This window comes from Pholcus phalangioides, unplaced genomic scaffold, assembly GCF_987345545.1.
Source record: "Pholcus phalangioides strain wild (caught in Gottingen) unplaced genomic scaffold, Ppha-v1.0 ptg000011l_1, whole genome shotgun sequence".
Lineage (NCBI taxonomy): Eukaryota > Metazoa > Arthropoda > Arachnida > Araneae > Pholcidae > Pholcus > Pholcus phalangioides.
The window spans coordinates 62,572,864-62,590,683 of NW_028301604.1; the positions used below are offsets into that span (position 1 = coordinate 62,572,864).

At 36.3% G+C, this 17,820-nt stretch overlaps 2 protein-coding genes across 16 annotated transcripts in view; one reads left to right on the plus strand and one right to left on the minus strand.

Moving 5' to 3' along the window:
- The window catches only part of LOC149080678 (uncharacterized), a 312,101-nt gene extending 303,788 nt beyond the window's left edge, over positions 1 to 8,313 (minus strand). For 12 of the 15 annotated variants that reach the window (XM_089239884.1, XM_089239883.1, XM_089239882.1 and 9 more), the window contains exon 1: positions 8,040 to 8,312. In XM_089239884.1, the coding sequence (XP_089096010.1) occupies positions 8,040 to 8,159 (120 nt within the window). In that variant the 5' untranslated portion in view covers positions 8,160 to 8,312. Of the gene's footprint in view, positions 1 to 8,039 lie in introns of all 15 variants that reach the window. The other 3 variants (XM_089239891.1, XM_089239888.1, XM_089239892.1) reach the window with 3 other exon arrangements.
- Positions 8,314 to 16,046: 7,733 nt separating this feature from the next.
- LOC149080680 (glutathione S-transferase 1-like) overlaps positions 16,047 to 17,820 on the plus strand; it is a 29,079-nt gene continuing 27,305 nt past the window's right edge. Inside the window, exons 1-2 of the mRNA XM_089238680.1 lie at positions 16,047 to 16,125; positions 17,354 to 17,430. Coding sequence (XP_089094806.1) covers positions 17,377 to 17,430 — 54 coding nt within the window. The 5' untranslated portion in view covers positions 16,047 to 16,125; positions 17,354 to 17,376. The remainder of the gene's footprint in view (positions 16,126 to 17,353; positions 17,431 to 17,820) is intronic.

Sequence of the window (17,820 nt, forward strand, 5' to 3'; positions counted from 1 at the left end):
ACTCATGAAGTTACTTTTGCAATGGCCCACCTATACAGGCTGTCCCAAATTGTTTGCACAGCAGATATCTCTGTAACCGTTAACTTTCGAAACACATACTTTCAATTACAAAAAGTTTTCAAATGACGTGCAGTTACTTAAAACCGCAAAATTTGTTTGAGGGGTCGTGTACATGAAAAAAAAACTAACTTTTTATACAGTCCCCGTAAGCTCAAAAATCGAATTAAAAAGTTACCGTTGATCCTAGAGGCATACTTCCAATTACAAAAAGGTTTCAAACAACGTGTAGTACTCAGATATCCATTAATGTTTCTAGGGGTGTTGTGTAGTTATTAAAATAAAATAAAAAATTAACTTCTTATGCAGTACCCGTGTGTTCCGAAGTCCGATTAGAAAATTGTTGCCCTGTCTCTCCTGAGGCCAACAAAAAAAATTTCAAGTTTCTACGTGTAATATTCACTGAGATATTTGAATTCGAAAAACGTAGGAAAGTTGGGAAAACGGCGTTAAATGCGGAAAAATTGTTTTACCCACATTTAACGATGTTTTAATGCAAACAATTTGAGACAACCTGTAGTGGAGACAAATGTAATGTGAAACCAAAAACCTTTTTCTTCAGTTCTTGGTCAGTTTCTTTCAGTAGACCAGATTCACAGTTACTCGGCCAAAAGACTTTCTCAGGGGGAATCTATGGAACGTACCATATATTAAAAAAATTATCATAATTCGTAAAACATGTTAGATAATTCCATTCGAACTCCTCATATTCTCTGAATAAAAATAATAAACACAGGATAAAATGCAGGCTTAAAGTAAAAAAAATCTTGTTTTAGAACAATGTGGAAAAAGAAAACGACACTGTTGCACATTTTGCGAACAGTTGTGTGGAAAAGAAAAACCTAGTTGTCCTAATTTCTTACGTCCGTTCGATTAAACTGAAGGTATGGTCATCGTATGTGTTTTTGGATTTCTTTCGGATAGACCAGATATCAATCGGTTATTTTTATCAGAACCCCCGAGTCGTGATTTGATCACATTAAGTGGCGTGCACTGTATAAACTTCTATGCACAGATATATATGCAGTGACATTTTTTCCTCTTCTGTGCTTGTAAAAAAAAATGCTGGGTTACTGGACGGGCAGGATTAGCACACGGCTGGATTATCGAAAGTCTACTGTATTTACAGAAGGTTACAAATCGAAACCGAGACGGGACGCACATATTTTTATACCATGTACCAAATTAATCACATCAATCCTTCATTACTTTAATCGAATTTCTTATTTTCATTACCATGAGTTATTTTCATACAGAGAGTTTCCTTACTTTCAATACTGTGCCTTCTTCTGTAGATTTATACTAAAAAAAATATGGAAAGAAATTCGTGATTCAACTAATAAGTCGGACTAGTCGTATTACTAAAAGCTTCATTACTTTTCGTCAGCATCTATCATGTTCTGAAAATTCAAACACATTAATTACATATTTATGTTTCCGAGACGTTATCTTGTCGCTAGTCCAGTACAGATGGTATTCCCAAATGTCATGTCAGATTGAATGCACTCCTAATTGAATTTTCTGAACAAACGCTGGCAGCCTCTTCAGTGATCATTCATTTGTCTCGGTTTCGTAACAGCTGCACTGTTTCACGACGAGTATCAAATGACTGTGTTAAATTGTGTTACTCACAAATAGATTGCTATTGAGAATAACAAAATAGTTCTTGAATATACAATTGTTTTTGTTTATTATAACACATGACTTAGCTCTATATTTTATATTAAAATAAAATTATTCAATAATCAACTTTCTGTTGAATTTTTAATCGTAGTTAATATAATAATAACATTGATCTCCGAAAATGTGTGATGTAACTCTTCGCTATTCATACGAAGGTTTCGACAGCTGACTGATATCGAAACCTTCGTATGAATAGCGGGGAGTTACATCACACATCTTCGGATAAGTCGCCATCTGGTGGCAGTGTCAGCAATGTGAGCTTTGGCTGAGTTAGGTCTAACTGTCCATGTATGGTCTCGTTCAGCGCACATGAGCTCTAGGAAAGCAGGTTCATTGCCTTTGTAGTGTAGTGATCTAGAGCGTTCACACCCTTCAAGTGAGAGGCAGTAGGTTCGATTCGCCGCAGAGACAGTTGAATTTTCTTTCCTGAATTCATATTCGCATCAGTCAGTTCTCTCTCTCTGTAGAAATCTTCGTAACACTGAAGTGCCAGAAAAATATGGGGAAGGCCATGAATATTTTATTGTACCGTCATCGATGAACATATTATTAGTTGCATTCTCTGGTATTACGCTGTTAGGTATGTTGTAACACAAAAGGTATACAATATGATAAACATTTGAGGAAACTTAGGGTCATTCAAGTATTACGTCAGCATCGGGGAGGGGGGGTTTCGGATTTGCTGACTTTTTATGACAAGAGGGGTTGAAAGATGCTTACGTCATCACCCTCTATGTAAATATGAAATATTCTTTTAATGACATCTTTATTTTTTTATTTTCCATCTTTTTTAGGAATACCAAAAACGAGAAAAACCTTTCCCTAGTTTGTGAACACCTGAACGAACATTCCAAAGGTAAGTCCTCTAGTAGACCCCCCTCAAACCTTTCTCTGTAGACCGCTCCCACGTCCTTTGCCCTTACTTATGAAGGGGGGGGGGGTCAGCAAAATTGAGTGGTTTTGGAGCCGGGTGTGCTGTAGGTGTTCGAGGGCCCACGAAATTTGTAGAACGGGTCCGAGCACCCCAGAATTGATTCAGAAATCAAAATTTCCTACATGAAACTCAACACAAGCATCCATGGGGTCGAAACACTTCCGACGCCCCTGGCTAAACTAGGGGTTCTCAAACTTTTTCCACTCGTGGTTCCCCTTGCTCTAACAGCGCTTATCCGTAGTTCCCCAGAGCAGAGTAACAAAGAATCTCTTCGAAAAACCTTTCTTAAGGCCTGCGCTCCTGACAAAGGTTGGCGGCGCACAGTTGGGCCAAACTGCTTTGTTTCCTCTCCGCGCATCTCATGCGTTGTCCTTGAGTGATTTGCTGGACTCTTGTACATAAGCGGATACATACTCTCACATCAGGGAAAGGGTGGTTCACCATGGGTGTGCATGGTCATCTGGGTGATGGCTATATTCGCTTCATCCCCAATGCCGATACAGTTTTTCGTGAATGACCATTCCTTTCCCCCATCTCTGTACCGTCTATGCTCCTGTATGATGTAGACGAGAAAACAAGCTGCGATATCTGCAAAACAAGAAAGGAAATTCTACTAGTCATGAAAATAATTTTCTCGCATGATGGAAAGATGTGGTCGTAACTGATTTGTGCGTAGGTGGGATATTAAAAAAGAAGTGCATTTATTTGCTATTCCTCTGAAATACTTGACCGCGCGTGTTGTGGACCCACCGTGCGCTGGGAAAAAAATTGGTGACCATTGGCTAGACAAGACCAGATACATCCGCAATAATTCCATCAATCGCATTGACAGCTAACTAAAAAGGAATTACTGTATTCGAAATTATATTCAAATGGCTTTAAGCAAACCATTTTGCCAAACCATTTGATTGATTAACATCTCTGGAATTCAAAAAAAATGAGGAAGACGAAAGCTCCCTCATCATTTCCGAATGCTCGGTACCTCGCACCAACTAGCAACTGCAATGTATTCCACTCCACTAATTAATGCGCTTAAACCATTAATTAATACATTTAAAACACAAGCTAAAAATATAATGTGTTCAGTCTATAATCATGTGATGATCCCGTGCAAACATAGCAAAGTTCACTACTGCAGTATCAGACAGTGGTGGTCAGACTCACTATGTATATTATCGAAGGACGATTCCAGTCAGGGGCTTACGCAAGACAAACCTTTGGAGGGAGTACAAAAAGCTTATGTGGGGGACACAATGAATTTCTTGAAAGAGAAATTTTCATTTATTAGCCTTCAAATAGCATTGGGATCAACAAAAATAGATTATAATAACTTGCATCGAAATAAATTTTTGATCATCTGGAGGTGGGACCTGTGCTCCCCCACCACGACGTATGCTTCTGCACTCAATGTGCGTTAAGAGGTCGGGGGCAAAGCTGATGACGAGCATGGAAAAAAATAAGTTCGCAGAATGTTCAGACTATATTCAGTTTGATATTACGAATCTTAACGTATGCACCTAACCATTCAAGAGTCCACAAATTTCTTTTTTTCAATGCATTTTCTCTTAGCTTAATCATTCATCTCACATGAAATACCTAAAAATCTTTAAGAAAGGGAAAGGGAATCTGGAAAGCGATTTTTTCCGAAGTGGAAATGAATTAATCTGGCTCAAATGACGGATAACCATTCGATTCATTTTGATTGGCACGAAAATTTAGCTCACGATGCTGCTGTTGTATGTTATCGCATGCATCCATACCTAAAAATGTATGCCGAATCCATATTCGTTAGCTGAGACAGAAAAATGTCGGAAAAAATCTTCGTCAGCCGAAAAATACGTAAGCTGAGGTATCACTGTATGATGGACTGGTGAATACAAAAACTTTAGTAATCAGACGCGTCGAAGTCCGGAGCAGCCCCTGCTGTGAGTGCTCGACACTCACGGAGTCTGTGGCATGTGGATCCGAGCACCCTAGAATTTATTCAGAAATCAAAATTTTTTTCCTACATATAGCTCAAGACGAGAGCACCCACAGATTCAAAACATTTCCAATGCCCCTGCTGGAAAATTATACGTCGTAAAACTATGGGCAACAATGTGGTTATGTCAAACTAAATTTATGTGACCAGCGTCAACTATCATGAATCGATTCAGTGAAAAATGATGAACCTCTCTGCTAATTATATAAAGTACAATTGTGCTTGGATTCTAAGCGAAGACGAATTTTGGGATGAAAATTCTCATTCCTCTCGGGGAATCCAACCACCAACGGACAGTGAGAGGTTGGTGGTTTGATTCCTCGCTGAGGAATGTGAACTTTCTTCCCGAAATTCATCGTCGCTTGGAATCCAGGCAATTGTACGTTATGACTCGATTCGTTTCATTCCAATAGTTAGTTCATTTCAAGTTAGTAAGTGACCAAAATTTTCCAATTTTTTTAAAATAACTATAAAAAAAATGGAATGATGATTTTTAGCTTATAACGCTTAGATTTCTTCAAGGATTTTCTCTTTCTTATGATGCTGGTCTAAGGCCATAGAATAGAAGCATTATGAATGTTTGTGAACTTCATGAACGAAATTGCATTTGGCATCAATCCCAGATTTTTGATCCCGGTGACTCTATTGGAGTGTGAGAAATATATCAAATGCTTAGCTGCTGTAGAATGCGTGTATTCGTGTATGATGACACTCATTCTCATTTCTAAACATTCTGAAAGTTTCATGGGGGAGGGGGGGGGGGATAACAGCAGCACATCAATTAGAGGATCCTCTCTTTCTATTCAAAAGGATATTTCTACAAGTCTTTAGGGAAGGGCGGAGGCTGTGTTTCTGGAACATCGCCCAAAAATGGCGTCCCCTTTTAAGGTCATTTAAATGTCGCTATATATATGGCATAATATGTTACTAGTAATTATGAATTGAAATTTATACTAGTTTGTGTTTGAAAAAATAAAGTAAATGGAAAAAAAACAACTTGAATCTCTCTCTCGCAAATATTTATGACATGAAAGCTATTGAAAAATAATTCACTTTTATTATCGAATTAATTTTTAATAATGAAGTAAATCTACAATATTTTGTTATATTTAAAACATTGTTGCAGTAGCAACTGCAAACTTTTATTTCACAATAGACATTATGAAAATAGCAATATATATTAACGAAAAATTGCAAATCGATCGATAATAAGTGTCACGCTCGCAAACTTAACGAACACAAAAATTTCCCTTGAGTCTGTATCAATTTATAGTGTTTTATTTTTACTTTTACTCTGTATTTTGCTCATTCTAAATAGTATAGGCAATATCAAGAGAAGATAAAATATATTGTTATTCGTGGTTTTTGATGTAAGAGCTGGTTTTTTTAGAATGGAATCGATTCTTTGAGCGAGAAGTACTTCAATATATTTGTGAATATATGAAAGCATTGCTATAATTTTTTAAATGACGTGATATGAAAATCTCAGCAGATTTTTCGATTAAAATTTGTTTGCATGAATTAATAATGAACTGTTTGTGAGTTGGAAAGTTGAATTCCAAACATGTTACGTACAGTAAGAATAAGGTAAATTATTCACATATAAGAAATAAAAGTTATAATGACATAAAAACCTTTTGCCCGCTGGAAAAAATTAGTGTTGTACTGAGATGAGATTGTTCGGAAAACTTCGATGGTTTACTTTGGAAAGCACGAATTATATATATATATATAAACCTGTATATAATAATTTCTTATGTATCCAACTACTGTATAACGATCAGTAAACTTGTACAACAATAGGCTGAAACTGAACTAAATGGCTAACGCGAACGTTGTTCCTATAAAATCGATAATTTATTTAATTTTATACTGAGCCTTTACATAATTGATGTGTCAAAGGATAAATAAGTTACGAAACATGATAAAAAACTGAAAAGACATCAGTCATTATTTTGAAACCGAAAATTATATCATTTCTCGAGCACTTACCATGATGGAGAGGGTAAGTGGATACTTGGCTTCACATCAAACGAGTTAAGTCTTGTATTTGAGCCAAGTAGATATACTTTTTCTATTACTCACACTACTTTGTCGTAATTCATGTTAAGAAACGCATTTTCACATGCATATGTCTGTAAATATGTGCTAAAATATTCTGAGCGTCATTTAGAAAATCCGATTTTACCAGATTTACCAGTTGTAGGACGTAAGCGAATATAATTGTTCTTTCGAATGAGAATTAAATTCAAACACTCCGTAACTAATTCAGCCAAGGAAATTAAATTTATTTTCAATTTTTTTTCCAAATGAATCTAAATTTCACTGAGAAACTGCTGTTTGCATCGTGTTGACCTAACAACACGATGTTCATTTTTTTACACGTGACAAAGACACTCTGGAAAAAAAATTCTGCCTGAAAGTCTCAATATATATTTGTTGATGAAATTCCACCTTTTGTGTTTAATTGCATTTATATTATTTTGACTCATCGTCACAATTTCTTCACGTCTTTCTTTTTCGAAAGCGTGCCCAACAGCGAGCATGCTTCTTTCTAATATACAGTAGTAGAGTGAGATATATTATCATGATTACACATTCGAGACTGGGGAAGACCTTGATGCGATATATTAACACAAGCGGGACACACCAGCTTATTAATAGATACGGCAAGTTTTAACTATCTTGCATACATTGATATGCAGTTATTTTTTATTAAAAATTCTCAACAACAATACTAGATATTTATATTGAATTATGCAAGATATACACTGAGCGTATATCTTACAAAATTCAATGTAAATATCTAGTATTGTTGATGTGTGAGCATTTTTAATAAAAATAACTACATATCATTCTTCTGATTTCTTCACCTGTCATATTTGGTGTTTCATCAGTAATAGTATATTGCATATACTCCCAATATAAGTCAGAATAAATTATGTAGGTGATTAGGTAACTATATCAATAATTTATAAATAATGAGTTATGCATTTTAGAAATAACTTACAAGAAAAACTAAGAGTATAAATGCTTTTGTAGAATAAAATGAAAACTTCGCATTTCAATTTTAATATCTCCGCATAATTTCTTGAACAAATACTCGTATTAGTCATTCAGTAGGTCATATAATCAAACTGACACCTATGGATGTTAAAAAATCGGGAATTTCTCTATTGATATATAACTTGTATTGAATATAAAATATAATAAAAACATTATCTTGAGTATATTCGAAAAACATACAACACTAATTTTTATGAATTAGCTAAATTTGACTCCAAAAAACTAATAATTCGATTCGATGAATCATGGAATTTTTCTTCAAATTATATATTACTATATGCTACAGACATCATATCTGAAAACAAATAATAAACTCACCTTTTTATGATGGCGATGAGCTTGATGAGGTGGGGGAAATTGTTCTCTGAAGTCCACCAAAGAATTGCGATGCCTAGTGGCTACTATGTCCACTGGAATGTGACTGATAAATTGAGTCATTTTCAATAATGGCTGATCATGGAACTTTTACATCCGTTGGGATTTATATTCTACTAGCATAAGTCAAAAATTGAAAACTTTAAACCTGATTCTGAGTTAGACACAACCATTTCACCCATAATATGAGGAAAATAACTATGATATTTTTGTAAAGAGTTTCGAAAAAATTTATATATAGCAGGATCTTATATTTTAATAAGACTGACACAGATATTGAATATATGAGTTTACATATATTTATTATCTGTGAACAGAATTACCTACTACGTCTCGAGATAAGAGATTTAAATACTAATTCTGAAATATACTTCTACTTCTTTCTTAGAATGTATGGGGTTAATCTTTCATGGTAAGATATGCCCTCTACAAGGGTAAAAGAATTCAGAATAGAAACATTCTGAATATCGAAACTAGACGAAGGGGGAAAGAAAGCGAACCGTTTCTTCTCGTTTCCCTATTGTAACTGATATTTCTTGGGACACAATCTGGATCTCGGTAATTCTATTCGTAATTCTATATTAATACTTTCGAGATGATGTGGCAAGTGGAAAAACCTCAATTTAAACTAAATCTTCTTCCCATTCGACTCGGCTTGAAAATCAGTTTCCAGTCTCAACCATAAGGATCAGGTTGTCCAAACAGTTTCATTCGAACAGCATTTAATCTGCTGGGCACGATATTTCCAAAACGGGACCGTACAAGGTTAGTCAAAGAGGACTAGGGTTGGCATGAAGCGGTTTGCAAGCGATGTTCTCTGATCGCCAAAATCGCACATAAGGCGGAATATCAGATCTAAATTAGAAATCTATGAGTTTCATTTTAAGCTCCTTTCCGGTTCGAATCAGAGATTACGACTTTGATGTCATCTATAAATATCAATTATAAATATTTACTTCTTTCGTCATGAAAAGTAATAACGGTGATTTTTATAGATCATATAGAACTATAGATAAATCATAATTTCAAATTTTCTATCAATATCATATGAATAATAAAGATAATAATAAAAATAAAAAACAAAGAATTTTTTTTATTATTTTGGCCGTGTTGCTCTCAAGTGCAACATGTTTCTTATATTTTTCTAGTAAAGGCATTTTATATTTTGAGCTTGTTTCGGAATTGATGCTTCTAAGCAACTCCTAAACACATTCGATTTTTAATCGTGAGCTGTTTTTTATAGAAGTTTCTATAATCACCAGCAAAATGTGTGTGTGTGTGTGTGTGTGTGTGTGGTTCAAGGTACACGTCTCCTATTTCTTGCCAAGCAAAGCAAGAACGATTTTTGACCCTTGCATTTTGGAGGGAAATATGACGTGTTATATGACATATGACACATTGCTTTTTTTTGCATTCTCCAACAATGGTAGAAAATTAAGTTGGCAAACAATAAATGACATTTTTAAACTAATCCAATCTATGTAAATCATATAAATACAGTGTGTTTCCTGAAGTGCAACATCCCATATTTTTTTAAATACAGACAATAAAATTTTTTTGTCATGCAATAGCATTCTCAGGGAACCTTTTTTTTTCAAAACTTTCAAAATTTATGTCCTCCGTATATTTCGATGCTTGCCAAATAAAGGGTTAATAGTGTTTGTTTGGTTAGTTTGTTTCAAAATTTTCTCGTAATGCCCAAATTTAAATTCGTGACGCATAATTCTGGATACTATATTGAAAACCCGCCAAATGATAGCGATCCGGTGAAAGTGCTCGCCAAACAAATATTTCCAGGACAGCATATCGTATATCCCGGATGCATCACTATGGCAACAGCGGAAGCTCTTCCCTCTCTTAACGCGCTTCTGCTGGCTCAACGTAAGTTATCTCGAGAAATTTGTTACCCTAGAAAAGAGATGAGATTGATGAGACAAAATAAAAATAAGTTCATTCTTTTGAAATTTTTTCATGCGCTTTTCGGCCCTTTGAAAAGAAGAAAAAAAGATCAGTTTCAGGGAAGAAGATGGTAGAATGAATGCATCATGCACGGACGAAAGAACAGACATTTTCACTCTTTCTGCATTCTTGGATTGTTTTCCTTTTCAGGATTCTTGCGTTTACTGAATCACAGTAAACGCAAGGAAAAGGTAAAACCACATACATGGAACCAACTACAAGGAATTGGGAACTTTGGAATGGGGGGGGGGGACTATTAATTTTTTCACCTTATTTTTCTGCAGTTAGTTACTCTTTCATTATTTTTTCTAGCAGTAATATCCGGCGTTGACCGGGTTTTCTTCATATACTGGGAGCATCAAAAAGTGACAAATCATTCTAAAGTCCCGTTTACATTGGAAATAAAATAGCCCGGGAAGTTACGGGTTACAGGAATTTTTACTACAAACCGTTTACATGGCGTTTAGTTTACGCCGGTGTCACCCCTCTTTCCGGCAGTCGTTACTGGTCACGTGGGTTGAACGGAAGTGGGTGGCTCAAGATGGCTGACAAAGGAGCTAACAGTAGTTTTCGCGGTGCAAAGGATTATGGGAGAGGAGGTGTCGGAGCACCCAACATTTCTCCTCTCCGAGAGGGATCTCCGTCCCTCTTTTTTCCCCCTATGAGGAAAAACAATTGCCATGCAGGTAATAATTACCAAAGCAGCCCCCAATGTTGAACATGTAAACGGGGCTTAAAGGAATAACCATGTCTGAAACCAGTGATGTCGGAACCGGGGATGTTGTGGGTGCTCGAGCATCCGCAGTTTTTTTTATCATAAGTCTGAGCACCATCAGAATCAATACAGAAATCAAAATTCTCCTCATGAAGCTCAAGATGAGCACCCCCGCTGTTCTATAATACTTCCGTGGCCCCTGCCTGAAACACATTGCTTGGGAATCACGGTAACCAAACCAAGCATTCCAAAAACCGTTAAGGCTCACGAACCATTATTGTCCAACAGTTTTTTGACCATTTCGGGCATTTGCCAGGTCTGGCGAACTTGAATCGTTTATGTCGGGTCTTGTTTGGTATAATATATACGTATAGATAAAAGACAAACAACTTTTTTTATGGAGGCAGTGTATTTCATCACAGTTATTATTTTTTAGTGATAATTGCTATTATTTTGATTTTCTGTATTTTGGATACATTTGACATCCATATTTTTTATATAGGCATATCTTTTTCAGCCACCTCGTTGGGCATTTCGCCTGTTGTGGCCTTTGTATGATCATAAGCAGCATTTGCGAAGATCGGTCTGAAATAGTAGATATGTATAAAGAACATACACACAGAAAATCAATTTTTATATACAGGGTGGTAATTATCGACCACCCAATAATTAATTACACACGTGATTCCTTGTGAAAAACTAATATGGAAAAGTGTTTTCAGTTTTTTGATCTGACCCATAATTAATGAATTATAACGCTTTAAAAATTGATGACGTGACTTCAAAATCCTGCCAAATTCACCAATCGTACACCAAACATATAACTTGGTTGTTTTTGGAAATGCTAAAAAAGTTTATCCCCCCCCCCCCCCTCCACACACAGAAACCCAGAAAACGAAAGATATAAAAAACAAGTTTTTTCATCACTTTTCAGGAAAGAAAATAAACTTTTTTACAAGTCAATCAGCATGTTCTTTGCATCTCACAACGGCAGCTTTACAGAGGTTATAGTTAAGCGTTAGTCATTTAGTTTTGCTCTCCAGAAGGTACCGAGTCTATTTAATTTTTGGTTATAATTTCTCATTTGTGGGATTCAACATACAAGAATACTGTATGCTGTACTACCCTGAAAAAGTTTTGAGAGGGATGAAGTAAGTCTTCCAAAATTATTTTTCGAATAATACACTGGCTCTAATAACTACCATAAAACTAAACCTTTGTGAGTAGATTAAAATAGCTAAATTTTTTTTAGGCCAGGAAAAAAAAACATTTTCATGTTCCCAAAAGGAAATTTTAAAGGTTTCGGGGTATATTAGGGCTGCTGATTTCAAAACTGGTGTTGGTTTTGCTGAATTGGCTCTAGTTTTTGAGATAATGCATAATATCAATATTTCAATATAGTTTGCAGCCACTAATTTTTGCGTGGAAATTTTTCTTTCACCTTTTTATTTACTTTCCTATTTCATTCAACACATTATCACATTTATATCATTACTAGACATCAGTGATCTTTATGTATCGACATTAAGTTTATTAATGATTTACATTTCGCACAGTTTCAATGTGATTTGTATGCTGCTTGTGGCATGAGCGGATCCAGCGCTCGTTTTTGGGAGCGGTGATTCTACAAAATAATAATAATAAATAAATAAAATCAGTTATACACTGTGAATAGGATGACCATACACCCTCCATTTTGTCCCGTGTTTTCCGGAAATAATTCCGATTTTTTTGGTTTTTTTTCCGTCCCGAATTTTTTGAAAAAATGTACTGGTTTTTCCTATTTTTAGTCGAAGTTTTCTTGAATATGTTATTTAATTAAAAATGTTTATACGGGTAATTTTCAACGGATTGATTGAAAAAAAATTGCAATATTATCATATAAAATGTCATGAGTTATCGCGTCTTGATTGGGGGGGGGGGTTATCACACCGATCACCCCCCCCCCCCCCATGGATCCGCACCTGGCTTATGGTATTACCACTTATATTCAACTTTCACTTCATCCCAAAAAATAGAGCCGATCTGATAAAACCAATGTCAAATTTGGAATCAATGCCCAACAAAAGCATCCTAAATCACTGAAATTTTTTTTAGAACAAAATCAGTATTGAGTAGTATAATAGAAAAATCCGAAACCAAAAATTATTTTGAATATGTCATGGAAAAGCGAGCTATAGAATCGCCGAGGAAAAAAAATCACTGAGATGAAAAAGAACAAGAAAGAATCACCCAAGAACATTCTTTTGAACTCGAAAAGATGCGGTTACAACTTGAGTTTCAAACAATCTCTCAACCGGCAGTAGAGTCATCCGTTGCTTCACTGATCAGCCAAAGTTCGACTTGAAGAGGCTAATCCCGAATTTCACCCCGAACGAAGATGCCGTTATTTCTAAAGTGGTTTGACAGGCAGCTAAATTTTCTGAAAGAGGAGAATATGAAGTGGGTTGCGTATTTTTGCTGCGAGTTTTGCCGAATGAAGTTCCTTAACTCATTATGCGGGAACTTTAACTCTTACGCTTAACCCATGATTACTATCACATCCGAGAGGTGCTACAACGCTGCTTCCAACTGAGTGCGGAAAGGTTTCGTCAACTCTTCTCTACCCACAGAAAAGCACCTAAGCACTTAGAAGGACCTACGTCACACATATACATAATACAAGATAACGTATTGACGTAAAAAAGGGTTACCAGAACTTAAAAGTAGTAATAATAGGGTTTAATTTTTGAAAAGTGAATTTGAAATTTTTAAAAAGTGGGCCAAAGTAGCCCTCGTTTTCGGTAGAAGAGGACCACGCTTTCAAGGGGGGGGGGATTCATACCCGATATTCATTTCGAAGTTGCTACAGTTCTTTCTAAAGAAACCCACTATGTATTTCATTCTCTTGAAGCGTGAGGTCATAGAAATTTTCAAACATTGATGTATTCTGAATTTTCAGACGAAATTTATGGTTATTTTACTATAACCACTATTGAACCATGGCTTTGAAACCTGAAATGTCTTCATGTGTCTAAAGAAATGGGGACGGGGTTTTGACAGAAAACGAAAAAGTCGCCTATTTTTATACTAATAACAACGTTCCCTTCGTTGTGGAAAAGTTGAGAATCGCAACTAAGTACGCTATTCTCCCCCCCCCCCCCAAGAAGATTACATAAATTCTCACTAGGGACTTGATTATTTTCATTTTTATTTTCACATAAGTTGGTTATTTACATCTTTTCTCGTTCTTTTGATTTACATTTTTTCTAATGACCAAGACAAGTTAGTGCAAGTTCCAAAAACTAAACTCCCTAACTTTGAAAATAAATAACTCGGAAACGGTGATAGATAGAAGCATGAAACCAGTGGTATGTTTATTAAAATAACCGTAAGAATCTGATACAGAAAAACCTCAAAATTTTAGTTGCACATTGCGCCAATAGATGGCGCTGCAGACGGAATTACCATAAGTGGGCTGTACACAGTGGGTAATGCAAGCAGCCCTCGTTGCATTCACATCAAAAGCGATTCAAAATGTGCACCTTTCACACATCACACAAACGAAGAATGAAATTGTCAGCGAAACTCTCTAGAGTGTCACCGGAAATTGACGCGCAAGCTTGACAAATAGCTTCCTCCAGCTCGTCGAGTGTTAAAGGATTGTTGCGGTAAACAATGTCCTTCAGTGTGCCCCACAGAAAGTAGTCGCAGGGGGTGAGGTCGGGTGAATACGGAGGCAAGTCCATGCCTTCCCCCCCCCCCCCCCTAACTGTCGAATAGTTCAACTCAATAAGTCTATCATCGTAGTATTCGTCCAAAAAGTCAAAAACGGCTTGTGTACGGTGTGGGCGAGCCCATCTTGCATGAACCGCGCGGTGCCTGGTCGATCGTCCAACGCTTGTTGAGTGGCGACAAATTGTTTCAAAAGCGCAATATACCGGTCAGTCGTCGCCGTTTCTCGCAAGAAAAAGGGCCCAGTGATGCCTTTGCGGGAGATTGCAGCCCAAGCTGTAAGTTTTGGACAATGGAGTGGTCGTGCGTGAGAAAACGTGGGTTTTCGGCACCCCAAAATTGCCAATTGTGTCTGTTAACGACACCATCCAAATGAAAATGCGCCTTGTCTGTAAACCATATTCGTGCGACATCGAAACCAGAACCATCAATCATGTTGAGCAATCTCGTTAGCGAAATCCTGTCGTTGTCGTTCAGCTCGAACTGGTATGGCGTGCCGACATTGAATCTTGTACGGAAACATGTGTAATGTCTTCCGCAGGAATCTGTACGTGCTGGATAGCGTGATTCCAGATTCAGCTGCAAGTCTGCGGGCAGATTTATTCGGATGACGCTCAATAACTGCAGCAAGTGTCGTTGCATTTTCAGGTGTAACGGCGGAGTGGGTGGGAACTACATTTCCGACTAACGCATCGGCCACGTTTTCTGTCTGTTGAAATTTTTTGAATAGCTCACGAACTGTTTTCCCATCTGGACTTTTTGCAACTTGAAATCTTCTCCTTTTGTGATTTAATCGGTGGTACTCCAACACAATAAACACACGTTCCTCCATGGAATACATCACTTTCGGAATTTCTTTCACTATACGCTAATAGCGGTCACGTTTCAACGGCGAAATCTTCGACTCGGCGTCTGAGCTCTATTAATAGGGGTGTGTGTGTGTGTTTGTGTGAAATTCCGCCTGCAGCGCCATCTATCAGCGCAATTTGGAACTAAAATTTTGAGGTTTCTATATCAGATTCTTACGGTTTTTTAATAAACATACCACTGGTTTCATGCTTCTATCTATCACCGTTTCCGAGTTATTTATTTTAAAAGTTAGGGGTCCTTCGTGAAACACCTGGTATTTACGTGAAATTTAATACATCTTTCTCTTTTGTTTTTCGTAGGTATTTTTATCAAGTGGAATCTTCATATTGTATTTACTTCCGGTCACGTTTCACCTCAAATAAAAATCATTATTCAATCGCGTGACTGAAATGAATCGAATCTTGGATGAATCAAAAGTACAGGGCAACTTTGAAATTGATGCTCTTTTCTCTGTTGCTTCGCCAGAATTCTTCTTCCATCGTTATCATCTTCGTAGATAGACATTTGTTTATAGAAACAATAACAGGTTTTATCCATTATCAGCTCTTTAGTTTCTCTAACCACACCCGGCATATCTCCCTGATTTTGTAGTACTTCGTAAAAGAGAGAAATATTTAACAATATTGACACTCTTATGAACATTCGAGTTGAATCTGTTTTTTTGCTATTTATCTATATTTTATTTTTATGAATTTCTAAAACCTACCACGCAGTACATACAACCAGTTACCCTCTGGTAGCCAAGTGATTAGCGCAGCAATCTCTAGTATGGTAAGTATAGAATTAGAAACATAATATTAAAATAGGGTATATTGTATAAAATTAAATCATCCATATATTCTTAAGTAATTCCTGGCCGTTAAATAAAATGAGACACATACTTTAAATGGTAGAATGGTAGAATAATATAGAATCTTTATTTCTTGGTTTGGGACCATTCACAAAACAACCATGAGGCAAAACTTCAAAATTATTAACAGCCCACATTTTATTTTTTATGATATGTTTTTATATATATATATATACAATGATTTACATTAATATACATACTTGGACTCTTACAAGTACATGGAACACACAGCAACACTTTACACCAGTGTTTCTCAAACTGCGCGTCGTCAACCTTTATTAGAGGCGTCGCAGCGAGTTGGAGATATGGATTTGGGTGCCTATTTATGCTTTGACATGCTTCTTTTATAGTAAAAATATCTACTAAACTATTCTGTGTGGAGAGCCGCAAGTGACAAACGTTTGAGAACCACGCTTTATACAAATCAAATCCCTCACAATTCAAATAAATTTCTATATCTTACCACATCTGACAGAAAGAAAAAACATTTTTCATAATTAGTTTCGTAGTTTTTAAGAAATTCTGTCAATGTTAGTGATTGGGCATTTAAATCAAAGTATTTTAATCTGTGGCAGATGGTATCGAATCAGGAGTCGAATTCTCGCTGTAAACATCGAGAGACAGTGTCTTTGTGTAAGTCTCACACATACTGAAAATATTCAAGATGATAACCAATTTATTTTCATTAGGTTTTTCATAAGTGAAAAATTCATGAAATTTAAGACTTGAGGGGGTAATTTTGCATTCGATGTAGTTACGACTCACAGTATCCATGGGCTAAAAAAAATGAGAGTCTTGTAAGCAAATTAAAGTATGAGGGAGTTCCCCCAGCATGAACTAAAGCTAACGCTCCTGAAAATTGTGCTGATATAGATATACGGAAAAAAGTTTAAGGATAACCGAAAAATTACTGTATCTCGAAAACCAGTTGATGTAAATACATGAACATTTTAGTGATAACTATACAAGTAGAGCTAAATATTTTCCAGTGAAAAAAATTGACGAGTGCTACACTGTCTCAGAAAAGAAAATTGTTGAATTTATAGTAAAAAGCTGGAAAAAAGTATAAGGACTCTGGAAAATTATGCACAAAATCATTTTAACAGCCAAGAAAATCACCCTTTTTCTCTATGATCTTTATCATTTTAGATAATTTTAGATCGAGATAAATCATGAACAATTTGCTGTGGAATCTTCTTCCGAGCCTGTTTGATTGCTACCATAAGGTAATGTTTATTTTCGTCCTACGTACCATTTCTGTACACTTCTCGTGCCAAAATGCCTCACAAGAGTTCTCTACAGAATTCATATCAGGACTTCTGGCTAGCTAGTCAACGAGCTTAACCGAACTGGCTTCAAATCATGATTTTGTGGACTTTGAAACATGTACACCATTGTCTTATTGACACACTGTCCAGAAGTTATAACAGGTGCCTCAGGAAGTAGATTTTATGCCAGAATGTCTTGATACGCCTCTGAGTTCATTTTGCAGCTTATGAACGCTGTTGGAGTTTTTCTTTTAGATGAAGAACCTCCCCACACACACACACACACAAACCATCACTGATCCACCTCCGAATCGGCGTTTCGAAAATATGGCTCTGTCACGGCGTAGG